Genomic DNA, 13,889 nt, shown 5'->3' with positions numbered 1-13,889 from the left:
AAAATGTTAATAAAAATCTAGGCATCAGTACAGCAATACCAGCTCCCACTGATACACACGCACACACACACACACCACATATGCAGGACACGCACACACACACGCCCAAAACATAAGGTGTGTTACACCACACACACACGGCATCTAAGACACTGATGCAGCAGCACTAGCACAGCACAGCAAAGCTGAAAGAGCAATGCGTCGTGAGATGGCCATTACAGATAAAACCAGCAGCGCAGAGCGGGCGCAAATGGACAGCAGAACAGCACAGCACAAAGTGAACGGGGGGAAGGGGAGAAGCGGACACTCACTATCACGCTGGGAGATCATCTGCGAGTCGTGCTCCTCTTGCGACTCAACTCTGAGTGCTAGCTCGCCCCGACCAGTCAAGCCGCTCTCTGGAAACCAACACACCCCTGTGTTGAGGACGGCCCCTCTGGCTCAGAGGACAGGCAGTGGCGCCCTCCCATGGGACAAGGCACAATTACCGAAACACCACCAAGGGACACAGCCTGCACAGCTCTCGGTTTGAACGGGGAGGTTCCCTACACAAGACCACTATTTTGTCATCCAGACAAAACTATTCACGTTTTTGAAGTTGGCTAACATCCCAACGCGGTGACAACAGCGTTTAATGCAGAAGCACTCAACTCAAGCCAAAATTTGAAGTGCCACCATTCATCGCAACTTGTCAGATTGATTTTGCAAAATGGGAAACCTGTGCAGGCCTGTCAAATCAGCCTCGAAAACATACATCTGTACTAGAATAGCTACACATGTCAAGCACAGCTGACCCAGGAGAAAAATGGAGCCATCTGCCAATTCGACAGGAGCAATGTGGCACTTATTTTTTTTTTCTGAACATCTTCATTATAAAAATTATGCGTTACAACTAGAATCCACAATTAGTCCAACCACTGCCAAACAATGTTTCTCTGAACTACACTGCCCCATACAGTGGCAACATGGCATCAGTGTTGAGGACTGCAGAGCCAACCAGCAAGCCTAGTAAGCTGATCATTCTGGGAACCTAGTATTCCAGCACATGAAATAAGCGGCAAAAGCTGATGCCGAGATGTCTCGACAAAGACACCCAGGCCATCGGGAACGACACTCCTCAACACCACAACCAAGGCCCCTATCAACAGATGGCGACTGACTCAAAACACAGCTTCACACGCCGACACTGATCACACCACTACTGGTGCAAATGCATGGCAGGCATTCTATCGAACGCAAGGTGCGACGAAGCAGATGGGAGCGACAACGGTGTGCAAGGACAAGACCAAATGGACAGAAGTGAACGACGCAAGAAGCTCCACCAACACAGACGGCACACACGAAAATGACACGGCCGCCATTCATTCCATCGAACAGCCACACATGACAAACCCCTCTTTTTTCCCCCCCGATTTTTTCCTTCCTTCCTGCATTCAGAACAGAGCATTCACACCACAAAATAAAAAAGCAGCACATGCATGCACACAAGGCATCAGGAACTGGCACAGGACACACAAGGCATCTTAGTGGTTACAAAGTGACCAGCACTGGGACAGAACACAGTGTCCATTCCAAGACATGTAACGGCAGGCAAACACTCCACAAACTGCGAAAGTTGTCAGCAGTCAGCAAAGCAATGAGGAAACAAGACCATACACAAAAAGCACAGCAATGGAAATGACCAATGGAAAAGGCCACGGGCTCTTGAAACGCTGCACGTGTGGAGGACAGTGACAGAGATGGAGGCGCAGATAGAAACATCAACTGTCCTGTCCCTACTTTTTAAATGCTGGCTAAACTCTCTGCTTTTCGTTTAAGGGTTATTTCTCTCTCGCTCCCTCTGTCCTGTCTGCTTCTTTTACGTCCTCGTCTTTTGCGCCGCTGCAATGATCCAGAATTTGAATCCCCAGCTCACCCATCTTCCTGCTTTAATTGAAAGGCCGCAAGACCAGCCAAGGACAGGGCCTCACAGACACACAGAATGACAGGCTGCATTGAATGCTTTTCTTATAGATTTTTTTGTTAAGACTTTCTAATTGCCCAAACAACTGCAAAGAACATTTAGACCTCAAGTTTCCATGGCTGCCCCAAGCACCCGTGGGAGAACAAAATGCTAAACAAAGAGGTACTTTTATTCATACCCAAAAATTATGGCGGTTCCTGAAGAAACTGATTTGTAGAGCATCTGCTCCCATACAAAACAAATACTCTAGGATTAGGCCACTGCTACAGCCAAAACACGTTTCCCATCTCTAGCAATGGATAAGTGCACCATAACAGGGCACAGACAGCACCAAAACTAGCCGACACACTACACGTCGATGGGGTTCAGTCACGAAAGTATCGGCAATAAGCAGAAGAGTGCCAAATCAAAGTGGATGAAATGTGGAAGTTGAAATCACACTTCAATGCAAAATGCTGAAAATTGAGCCCTCACAGAGAGTGCACTACCACACTCAGAGATGCCTCGCCATCCTCTGCTTAACAGCAGTCCTGGTGCCATAATATGCTTTCCAGACAGAGAACAAAGTCCACAAAAAGTGTGCTGGATGGTTAACTCCCTCACATTCCCTGAGCACAATGCACTATGGACATTATTCAGCACCACTGTCCCCACAGCCTAGTTAATATGTTGCAGCAATTGACTCAAAGCATAGCGTATGCTAAAGAAAGCAGAGTCGTGTCCAGATATGTAGCGGCCAGCAGTAAGCTGTAATTGCAAATATAACGCAATCTATGCTGCCACGCCATTTTCTAAGCGTAGCATGGTGCAAGTGAAAAAAGATGATTTCTGAGGTAAGAAACTGCCATTAAACCATGCCTGCCCAACTTCTTGTCAAGTGCTACCAAATATGCCCTCACTGGGTGAATTCCAGAATCTCTCTGACCGCAGCCACTAGTGATGGACTAGTACTGGTAATGGACTGTGACACACAGCGTACATACCCAGCCCAAAACCTTTCTGGCAGCAGCTGGCAAACCTAGGTGAACAGCTGAAAATGAAACCACCCTCAGAGCTGGGACCCTAATGCTAGCACCTGTGGCCCTCAATCAGGCAAAACAATTATGCGCACAGCTGCGAGAGAGAAAGTCGGCAGGCAGGCAGGCAAGACAGAGGCGGACAGGGGCCAAGCAAAGCACGATGCCAGAGAGAAGAAAGGCGTGCCCTAATCACCGAGGACGGGCGTGTTGTCGTGGTCCCGGTCCAGCAGAGCGTCCACAATGCCCACCAGGTCCACACCATCAGCCTCATTCTGCAAAAAGCATCATGCAGCAGCTGGTCAGCAGCTCGAACGTCTGTGCCATTGCACGCTGCAGCGAGAACCACCTGGCAACCCGGCAAACTGTGCACTGCCAGTCCGAACCTAGCTGAACTGAGAGTGCAGTGCATGACAGTACAAGACCATTTCATGCTAGCTGGCATGAGCTGGTTTCAGAGTTCAAAGACTGCGCGCTACTTTCGACACCTAATAGAAATGCAGACTGTCATAACCCAGTCTGTACTTAATGTAGAGTCACAAAAACAACAAATAATTATCCTCGCATCCAAGGAAAAGTTAGCATGAAAAGACGTGGATAGAAATTGACATAACAAATGGCTAGTTTTCCCTACTTCCCTTCATCTTTCCAAGCTAGATAACTCAAAAGACTGCAGAGGAAAAAAAAAAAAAAACGGAACAATGCGCAGGTCCAAAAGGACAGAGGGAAATGAAGCACAAGCGGCCACTCACCAGAACAGTGCCACTGTCGCTGCAAACGACAACTGCCTCTTCAGGAACAGCGTGGGCTGCACAGATTGTAAACGACATTGAAACTCCTACGGCTTCACACAGCAGAGATGTGGCATAACTATACTGCACAGATTTCGCTGCTTCCACCTTGGGCAACAGGTGATTTTGCCAGCAACTCATTCAAAAGGCATATTACGGCCAAACCTTGGTAGCTTGACCCCCACAAGAACGTCCATTCATGTCGTGTTGCATTAAGGGGGGACACGGGTCTTTCGGGCCAAAAATTCGCGAAAAAGTCAAATTTTCGAAACCGGTATTTTCGAAATCGGCGGCTATCTATCTACCTATCTGCCAAGTTTTTCACCTCTAAGATCAGTATTTTAGTCATAATATAAATTTACATAATCTACGTCGCCCGAATTTGCGCTGAAATCGGCTCCGAAACAGCTGTGTTCCGCGCCGCATAGCTCTCGTTTCATGCGCGGCACCGCAGCCATCTTGGTCTCGTTTGAAAGAGCCGTCTTTCGTCTTCAATTTCCCGCCACTGCTGCTTCCTTTCGTCCATTGGTTGCCTAGCAAATAACAAAAAAGAAAAGGTGCCTTTCGCGAGCCTATTGGCTGCCTGGGCGCACGTGACAGCAGGTCGCCTTCCGATTGGTGGAGCTGGCTGGCATCGTCTGCTCTGCGCGGCCAAGCCGCGGGGCCGCGGGGAGACGCGCCGCTTTCTTTGTGTCGAGCCGAGGCGAGAACGCACTGCGATGCCTGGATCAGCGCGCAAGTTTCATTCGCGGCAGAAGTTCGGCAAGAAGAGGAAGAAGTCCTTGATTAATAACCTCAAGAGACCCCCTGCTCCAGCTGTCTGTGCTGAGAACGACGGAAGTTATGCGCCGAACGATCGAGTCGACGACAGTACCGAGGTCGAAGTAGGCCTAACGCATTCCTCGGCCCGAGAGACAGCTACTGCCAGCGGCCGCATACGCCACGATACTGTGATGCTGCGGCCCTCAGATGTGCAGCGAGACGTCATCAGAACCAAGAAAAAACTCGGAGAACTCGCGTCAACTCCAGCAACGAAGCGGAAGTCGGACTGTTTTCGCGATGACAGCAGCGCGGCGGACCGTCCGCTTGATGAGGCGTGCTTCACGATCGTTAGCCTGGCGTCGCTAAACGATCTGCTAAGGCTCGCTAAGTGCAGTACGTGCGGCGGTGATATTAGCGTCGAAAAAGGTGAGCGGGAATATGGGCTCGCCGTTAAACTTGTTCTCAAGTGCGTGAACTGCGGGGACACTTCCTCTTCTTGGAGCTCACCGCGGGCCTGTGCCGATAGGAAGGTGAACCCCTTCGTAGTGAATGTGCTTGCTGCCCGTGCAATGCAGAGCACTGGAAACCAGCAAACGGCCCTGAACGATATTTTTTCAACAATGAATATTTCTCATCGCGGCCTTCATACGAAAACATGGCAAGATTACATAAAAAAAAAAGTTGACGCCCGCTGCAACTCGAGCAGCCCAAGAAATGACCGCTGACTGTGCGCGATCGGTTCGAGAGCTTTACAGTGAATTGCGGTTCGGAAACCCCGGCAACATCGCTGTTTCTTATGACGGCACATGGATGACACGGGGCCACACATCTCACATAGGTGTGGGCACAGTCATAGAACTGTTCACCGGACTTGTGCTCGACTATGTTGTGCTCTGCAATTTTTGTGCCGGCTGCGAACGAGGCCCGAAACCTGATGAGCCATCCTACCAAGCCTGGAGGGCTGACCACCTCTGCCAAAAAAACACAGAAAAAAAAGCGGGGGAAATGGAGGTCGAAGCAGCCCTTATACTTTTCGAGAGGTCTCTCAAAAAGAATGGCCTTCGCTACACCACTATGCTGTCAGATGGCGACAGCCGTGCTTTCCTTGCACTGCAAGAAGCAGATGTATATGGCTACGTCAAAGTGGAAAAGGAGGACTGCATAAATCACGTCAAGAAGCGCATGGGGACAGCCCTGCGAAATTTGATTGCCAAGCAGAAAGGGACAGAAAACCTTGGAGGCAAGGGTAAACTAACCGGAAGCATGATCACCAAGTTGAGCTCCTATTATGCTTGGGCACTCAAGTCTCATAAAGGGGACGTGGACTCAATGCACAAAGCTGTGATGGCGACATACCGTCATATTACCTCCAACGATGAGATGTCAGATCACAGTTTGTGCCCATCAGGGCCAAACTCCTGGTGCCAGCACAATGCGGCGGCATCGCGAGGGGAGCCTGCACCAAAGCACCGCCACAACCTTCCACCTCATGTGTGCAAGGCATTGCTTCCCATTTGCGAGCGGTTATCAGAAAGGAAGCTCCTTGAGCGCTGCCACAGGGGCAAGACGCAGAATAGCAACGAGAGTCTGCACTCTCTGATATGGGCCCTGGCACCCAAGGAGCGCCACGCATCTTTGTACACTGTACAAGCTGCCGTGGCCGAGGCAGTAATGCGCTTCAATGCAGGCAGCGAGAGAACATCTAAAATAATTTTGAGAGAACTTGGTCTCAATACTAGTGCAAAAGCCAGTAAAAGGATGACGGAAAAAGATGAGCGTCGGGAACACAAGTCTGCCCGGAAACATGCTGCGGCTGAAAATGTCCAAGGTGCTTTCAAGAAGCGGCACTTGGACAATGGAAAGCAAAGGGACTACATCCCTGGGGGCTTCTAGCCATTCTGTGTTGTAAATATGTGTGTTGCACTTGTAAATATTGGTTAAATTGTTCTCTGTTTGTTTTTTGCACTTTTCTCAAAACATAATTTGTTGACTACTAGCAGTTTTGCGGCCTCGATATCTTTGCACCCGAAGCATGTAGAGCCGAAATTCTTTTTGCAATAGGAAGCTGAATGTATGCTCTGTGAAGTGTTGAGAGCAGATTTTTTGTTTTTGGGTTCAAAATTTAATTATTTTGATTAGTTTACTTCCACCTGACGCACACACATTGTATACTGAAATTCATAATGCTCTAAAATGAGTAATAATTAACATATCAAAAAACTGCTCCCAACACTTCATTCTTTACTCTTCTAGCTATGTAACTATTCCTTAAAATTCAGTTTTTACCAACTCATTGTTTTACCATTTAGGCCTCAAACAATGGAAGTTGATTATTAATTATCTTGAAAACTAACTGGCCTACAAGAAAACCAATGGCATATTTGAGATCAGCATTAAAAAATTTGTCAGGCTGTACATTTTTATTAAAATTGGCCAAAAAACAACACAAACAGCCTCAGAACCAGTGTCCCCCCTTAATCAACAAGAACCTTCCAAAAGATAACACTACCTCAAGGTGGCGGTGAACAGCTGCAAGGAGATCCTGTTCAAACTAGCACTCACATTCGCTGTCAGTGTTGTCGTCTACTGTAACTTCCCCATAGGCGTTGGTGGCCTCAGACGAACTCATCTCAGTATTTCGACCACCAGCAGCTGCAAGCAAAAAAAAAACAACAAAAATAAATAAAAGGGGAAGGGCACCAGTTCATTCTGTTAACAGCCTGCCTGTAAGATCAGAAATAGAAATCCGCTGCAAATATTGCTGCACATGGCACTACACCACATCGAATCAATGTACACTATCACACAGTTCCATTCCATGAACCAAGCAATGAACTAAAATCTTACTTCATTAATTTGACCCCTGTTAATTAGGAAATTCTCATTTCAAAAGCCAACGTGGCCCTGGCCAACACCCATATAAGTCTATGGTGCAGGATGTTCATTAATTCCGACGCTGATGGGATCCCGCCAGTTAAATTCGGACGCGCTTCAGACCGAAGGAGACATAGCGAGTGATCATGCTAATATCTCGAGCCATGTCAAATATTATGTCAGGAAGGTGACCTTTTACGTGAGGCAACAGCAGGTGTGACGACGTTCAAAGGGACCCCCGACGCCGAAAAATTGTGCGGCAGCATAGTTTCGGTTTTTTGAGCTTCGCTTCAGACCATGCGATGGCGGCCCGGCCACGCATAGACCAGCCAGCAGGGTACAGCTTTGGGCAGTTTCAGACACTCGTTAGTGCGCCACCGGTCTTCATTTTCTCACCAGAAGGCATCTTGCCATTCCAGCACCAAAGCACAGCCCTCGGCTACATCCGCATGATTACTTGGGAGAAACTGCCCACTCATCATGCACTGTTTGCAGTTTGTGCGGTAACATTCACAAGCGACAACGCCTTTTTTGGAGGCTTCAATGCTACCGCATTGCATCACGAAGAAAGCCACGCAGGCCTTTACCATGCTGAAGCAGTCCACAGTTTTATAATCCTAAGAGTGCACACACGTTATGCATCTAATATCTTTAAAAAACACCCGTTTCCTCTCAGCTTTTGTCTCAAAAGCAGACGACCGCTGCTCTCGATTTGGCCAAATAAATTTAGTAACACGCAAACGGTTTCTAGCAATTAACGGCGCTCATAAATTTGGAACTGAATAATTCAGACATTTTTCCAAGTCCTTAGAAGTCCGAATTGAAGTTTTACTATATGGAGAGAAAGAGCACACCCTTTGGATGAGGGGTGCTATTCCAGCACAGGTCTAGGTCTTTCTTCCTTCTTTTTTTCTCCTTTCTGGCTCGGTGTACTATTTGCAAGCTACCATATTTACCCTTGCAACGCGCACCTTTTTTTCGGGGAAAATAGGTCTCAGTATAGCATGCACATTAGATTCAGGTACAAACAATCTAGTCTTTTTTTTTTTGGACCCGTAAATCGGGTGCACATTAGAATTGGGGATGCATTAGACTCGGGTAGATATGGTAGTTTTCCCACTCATCTCATTTGCACCTGCTTTGGCGTCCCCCGCTTCAAAGCAGCCTCAATGCAGTTGCTTACACTCGAGAGGTGGTGGCCCATCATCGCCATCCCGGTGTTCGTCGTCGACGACCTGCGCATGTGCCTCTTCTTCGTCCTCGCGCCCTTCATCATGCGAGGTCAGCAGGAGCGGGGTGCGGGCAGGACCGCCTGCACCCCCACCTGGGCCTGCACCACTACCGGGCCCAGCCCCACTCTGAGAAGACCCTGCTCCCTTGCGTCCTCCCCGAGGGTGGCCACTGCCAGGTGCACCCTGCGAGGGCAAGTTGACGATGCGCGACAGCGTTTCCAGGGGCTTCAGGGCCGAGTTGACCGTGGCCGCCATGTGCGGCGAGGAGAGGTCCAGGCTGTGTGGGATGCGCGCCAGGTCGGTCACCAGGCCCCGACGCAACAGCACCCGCACCTGTTTGACAGTGGCAAAGGGGGGAAAATAAGTGCCCGAGTAAAAACTGAGCAGGAGCACACCCAAACTGCAAAGCTGCAGATGCCAAGAGCATCCATGTAGAAGTATCTTGTGCACTTCTGTAGCAGTAAAAAGAGCTCCAAGGACCACCCAAAATGTGCCAGGCAGATGACACCACACCTTCAGTGCCTACAACAAGTATACTGCCACCGAACCTGCCACGACTATGACTTTCTCATCAAAATTAAACTTCGCAGCTAATATACTCTGAACTTTGCAGTCACCAAGAGCCAAAAAAAAAAAAGCCACGACTAGAAAGCCTGGCTCAGACACACAGCACTCTGGCATGGTAGTAACAGCACTTACCAATGCCATCTGTGCTGTGCTGAGTAGTCTAAGCAGCACTCCCAGCCCAAAATACAGGACAGCAGGAAATTGGACCTCTTAATTTATGGCAGCAGCAACTGATGTCACAATATTACAATAGAGCAAAACCTCATAAATTCGAAATCATTGGGGCCGTGAAAAATATTCAAATTAGCCGAGCACAGCAAAAAAAAATGGGACCCAGGAAAAAAAAAAAAAACACATACCGCAACACAAAAGTCTATCACCCAACTTGTAGCCCGTGCTGGTAAAAAAAAGTTAGTTGACTCTAAATGTAAGTCGAGGCACAAGGACATCCAGTCTTCCACAATCGCATACAACCCGACTAACTAGTGGCAAACTGAACTGCAAACAGTGCTGTAGTTTCGAATTCCACCTCGGAGATTACTGTAAGCTGGCTCTCGCACTACCGACTGCTCGTTCACCAGTGCAAACAAATCACCAACTGTCATACGAATTAACGACTTTTTCTGACGTTTGGAGATCCATGTGTGCTGCCATAAACGGGCACTGGCACGGGCACTAACTACCTGCCGCTCATCCAAAAATACTGCACATGCTCGTGTAAGGACCGCACTTTTTTTTCCGGTTTTGACAGCGTGCGGCTTTTACACATGACTGGTGCGGCCCTCACACGAGTATAAGGTACTTTAGGTCAATACCCGAATTTTGGATGGCCGTTTTTCAGAAGAAATCAAAACTTATATGCAACGGTACTAAAGCAATCATAGATGCTGGTAACCTAGCCCTCTAACCACGATACACCACTCGTAACGGCGAAGGCTGGCAGTGCACACAGTCAACCTGTCGCGGGCACGCAGCAAGTATGGTTGTGTCGTGGGACAAGCGCAGGCATGTGCGTTTCTACGGTTCGCAAGCCATCCCATAGATTGGTTTTTGTGCTGTGAGTACAAGGGCTGGGCCGCTTCACATATCAAACATTAGATTAACTTTGTAGCGCCATTTCATGGATCAATAGGCTGCCGCTACTGGTTTGCGGCGAAATCAGGATTGGGGATTCCCGCATTACACCCCAGATCTTCGAATTACTCGAGCTGGTGCAGGCCACTGCTTCGAATAATCCCGTCAAATTTGCATTAGAAATAACAAGAACGCAGAAACTCTTCGAATTAATCTAGGATTTCAAAATATCGAGGCTTTTCATTACTGCATTGAAAAACCGGTCACAAGTTCCGCTAACTTTGAATTCTGAAATGTCACGGCAGCAGCTAATATATAAATGAAGCAAGCAGCAAGGTTACAAAGCAAACAGGAGTGGTGGCTCAAATGTCAACGGTAACAACTGGGGAGAACTGCCTTCGTTGAAGAAAACTGGCCATTCTTGGAACACGTGCAATGCAATCTAGAAGAGTGCGGTGAGGGGCTAGTTGGTACGACATAATGAAAACAATGAATAACTGCGCAAAAAGGACGGGACAAGAGAGAAGAATCACACGAGGCAAGCACAGTCCCGTCCTTTTCGCGCAGTTATTCATTGTTTCCATTACGTGCAATGACCCCCCCAATCCAGGGAGAGGGGAACACAACAAGCATAACTACTTATGTCCTCTAGAAACGGGTTCCAGCCAGCATATAAAGATTTGGGTTCAGTATCACTGCTGCCACAGCGAAGCTGCCGCAAAAAAAAGTGATTCACACCTCAAAATGTTGGCCCTGGGCTGAAGCACTACGACCGTGGTTTATTTCCAACCTCTACAGCTCTCCCCTCGTTCATTGCAGTAAACACTGTAGGCAGGTCACACTTCTCAAGTGTACACAACTCAACCAGACTGGTCAATGCATTGCAATGCAAAGCTTGGCAGTGCTGTTTACCATGTTGTTCATGCTGGCATGGAGCTGCCTGAAGGAAGAAGCTGCCTGTGCAGGTGGACATGACTCGATCATGGTGCCCACTAGGCCAGTCAGGGCTTGGATACGGGCATGCTTCTCAGCTGTCTCCGGCAGCGCCAACGCTCGCTGCAGGGCTGCCTTTACCTGCGCAACAGAAGCACGACAGAAATCAGCCGATGAAACATGGCAGCCTGTCAGGCACATATGACAAGAGTCAAGGAGGCAACGTTGAGACATCATCATCACCGCAACTCCAAAGCATATGGCAGAAACAGGCGCATCATGAACCATGCACAATAAGGAAATTGATCATGGGCATAGCAACATTCTAATTTAACTTCAAGCTACAACATTTAACAAGCACTCCACTTGAACACGTCACGACAATGAGGCATCACCTCGATGACCAGGGTGGTCTGGGTGTCAGGCGAGTGGTTGGCAGAGGCCAGGGCAGCCACCAAGACCCGTGCCAAGGCAGGGCTGTCCTTGTCGCCCGCCTTCTGGCATTGCGGCAGCAGGTGGTCCAGCAGGAAGCCCAAGGCACTGATCTCCTGCACAAAGTGGAGATCACACGTTCATCACCCTTAACTCTTTCCCTACCGCGCCCATAGAGCATCGTTAGCCCGCTAACGATGAATGCACGCGCCGATTTCGGACTGCTCCGCGTTGTTTACGGGCACGCTGCGCCATCTGTCTTGAAGTTTAACAACTAGAGTTTCGTTTTCAATGAGCTTTCTTTTTTTACCACGAGGTGGCTATTTTTTGACAAGCTTCGAAAACGGGGCAGCGTCGGCTGTCGGAAGCGAGAATGGATGCCCCCGCAAGCACGTCGCGCGGTCCAAAACGCCGCAAGTCTCGCGACTCTGCTTTGTCTGAGGTTGATGTTATTGATGACACAAGTAGCAGTGAGTCTGAAGATGCTGCATTTTCGTCAGAATTTAGTTCCGACAGCGACGACGATGCAAACCGACCTGGAACATCGGCACCTTCGCTCCGGTTAGTTTCGGTTTTCTTTGTGTGGCCCGTTTTGCGTGTCTCTGCATTTTCTCCGGATGTTTTATTTTTGTTGTCTATGCAATTTATCTAATTCTCAGGGTGTCCACGTCATTTGGGCAAGATTCTTTGCCTCCTGCGCAGCAGAGAGTGACATTCTGCCCAAGAAGAGAACCAGGTATACACTTTGGATTGACGCTCCGCAGCGGCCCTCGTCAACTGCTCCGGGCTATTGATGTTTTCCGCCTGTTTTTTACCACGGAAGTCATTGCAAAGATATGTGAAAACACAAACAAATACGCCTGGTTGATGATACTAGAGAAGCCAACCTACAGTGAAGCGGATGGGTCGTGGAAAGAGGTCACGCCAGCTGAGATGACAACGTTCATCGGTCTTCTCCTGTACATGGGGATTGTTGAATTACCGCGGCTCCATCTTTATTGGAACACAACAAGAATGTTTTCTGGAATGGTTCCACCACAGGTCATGCCCCGAAAGCGTTTCTGTGCTCTCTTAGGAATGCTGCACGTGTCCGACCCTGATTTAGAAATCACATCAAAATTAGACCGAGTTTCGTGGCTGCTGCAGCACGTCAATGAACGTTCGGCCAGTTTTTTCCAACCGCACCGCGAACTTTCTGTTGATGAAAGGATGGTAAAGTCGAAAGGCCGCTCCGGAATTCGGCAGTACATTCGAGACAAGGTAGTCAAGTGGGGCTACAAATTGTGGGTTCTCGCAGACCCACGAACGGGATACACCATACAGTTCATAGTTTACACAGGCAAGCGAGAAAAGCCAAGTGCCCATGGCTTAGCGTATGATGTTGTAACCCGCCTGTGCGATCACTATTTGGACCAGGGCTATTGTGTATATATGGATAATTTCTACACATCAACCAAACTATTTCGGAGCTTGCTTGAAAGGAGGACATTGGCTTGTGGCACAACCCGGAAGGACCGCCACGGATTTCCAAAGGAACTAAAAGAAACGAGCTGGGAAAAAAAGGCGAAGCGAGGTGATGTGCGCTGGCTCCGGGACAAAGACGTTCTCTACCTTCAGTGGAAAGATCGACGCGTCGTCCACATGATGTCAACTGCGCACACAGCAAACAAACATGTCCTCGCCAAAAGAAGGGAGAAAAAAAGACGGCAAATGGCAGCAGATTTCAATAAAGAAACCACAGCTTATTGACGCCTACAACGCGGGCATGCTCGGTGTTGATAAATCCGACCAGTTGATTGCATCCTATAATGTTCTTCAAAGGTGCGTGCGGTGGTGGAAGACTATTTTTTCACTGCATTGACATTGCTTGTGTAAATAGTTTTATAATTTTTCAAGAACAAAGGCGGATGCATCCCGAGGTTGCAGAGCTTGCCAGAATCGCCCGGTATGATCAGCTAGCATTCAGAATAGAACTAGTGAAGCAACTCCTCGAACTTGAAGATGTACCAAGAGTTCGGGCTCCACCACCAGCTCAAGGCATTCAGCACCAGCCAGAAAAAATGGAAACGTACAGAAACTGCAAGAAATGCTACAACGAGACCAAAATCCAGCAGAAAACAAGAGTGTTCTGCAAAACTTGCAACGTTCCTTTGTGCTTTACGACCAGGAACTGCTTTGCCGCATGGCACGCCCAACTGTAGGGCTTCGAGTTATTCTTTTCTAACTAGAATAATTTTTCACTTAG

At 48.5% G+C, this 13,889-nt stretch overlaps 2 protein-coding genes across 17 annotated transcripts in view; one reads left to right on the top strand and one right to left on the bottom strand.

Annotated features, from left to right (window-relative positions):
• The window catches only part of HUWE1 (HECT, UBA and WWE domain containing E3 ubiquitin protein ligase 1), a 158,033-nt gene that overhangs the window by 72,275 nt on the left and 71,869 nt on the right, over window positions 1-13,889 (bottom strand). For 11 of the 16 annotated variants that reach the window (XM_077640245.1, XM_077640244.1, XM_077640256.1 and 8 more), the window contains exons 43-49: window positions 11,608-11,760; window positions 11,192-11,353; window positions 8,590-8,971; window positions 7,095-7,184; window positions 3,732-3,787; window positions 3,176-3,254; window positions 312-398 (exon numbers count right to left, since the gene is read on the bottom strand). In XM_077640245.1, coding sequence (XP_077496371.1) covers window positions 312-398; window positions 3,176-3,254; window positions 3,732-3,787; window positions 7,095-7,184; window positions 8,590-8,971; window positions 11,192-11,353; window positions 11,608-11,760 — 1,009 coding nt within the window. The remainder of the gene's footprint in view (window positions 1-311; window positions 399-3,175; window positions 3,255-3,731; window positions 3,788-7,094; window positions 7,185-8,589; window positions 8,972-11,191; window positions 11,354-11,607; window positions 11,761-13,889) is intronic. The other 5 variants (XM_077640250.1, XM_077640254.1, XM_077640259.1 and 2 more) reach the window with 1 other exon arrangement.
• Window positions 5,099-6,567, top strand: LOC144107254 (uncharacterized). Its single transcript, XM_077640261.1, has one exon. It carries the CDS (start codon window positions 5,247-5,249, stop codon window positions 6,423-6,425), a length of 1,179 nt encoding a protein of 392 aa, XP_077496387.1. The 5' UTR covers window positions 5,099-5,246; the 3' UTR covers window positions 6,426-6,567.

Source organism: Amblyomma americanum, chromosome 10 (genome assembly GCF_052857255.1).
Source record: "Amblyomma americanum isolate KBUSLIRL-KWMA chromosome 10, ASM5285725v1, whole genome shotgun sequence".
In the NCBI taxonomy this organism is placed as follows: Eukaryota; Metazoa; Arthropoda; class Arachnida; order Ixodida; family Ixodidae; genus Amblyomma; species Amblyomma americanum.
Note: the sequence above shows the minus strand (reverse complement) of the source record. Positions and strands in the feature narration are given on the sequence as shown.

What these genes read in the sequence shown, in the direction of transcription:
- LOC144107254 (XM_077640261.1), top strand. Translation starts at nt 5,247, where the DNA reads ATGACCGCTGACTGTGCGCGATCGGTTCGAGAGCTTTACAGTGAATTG.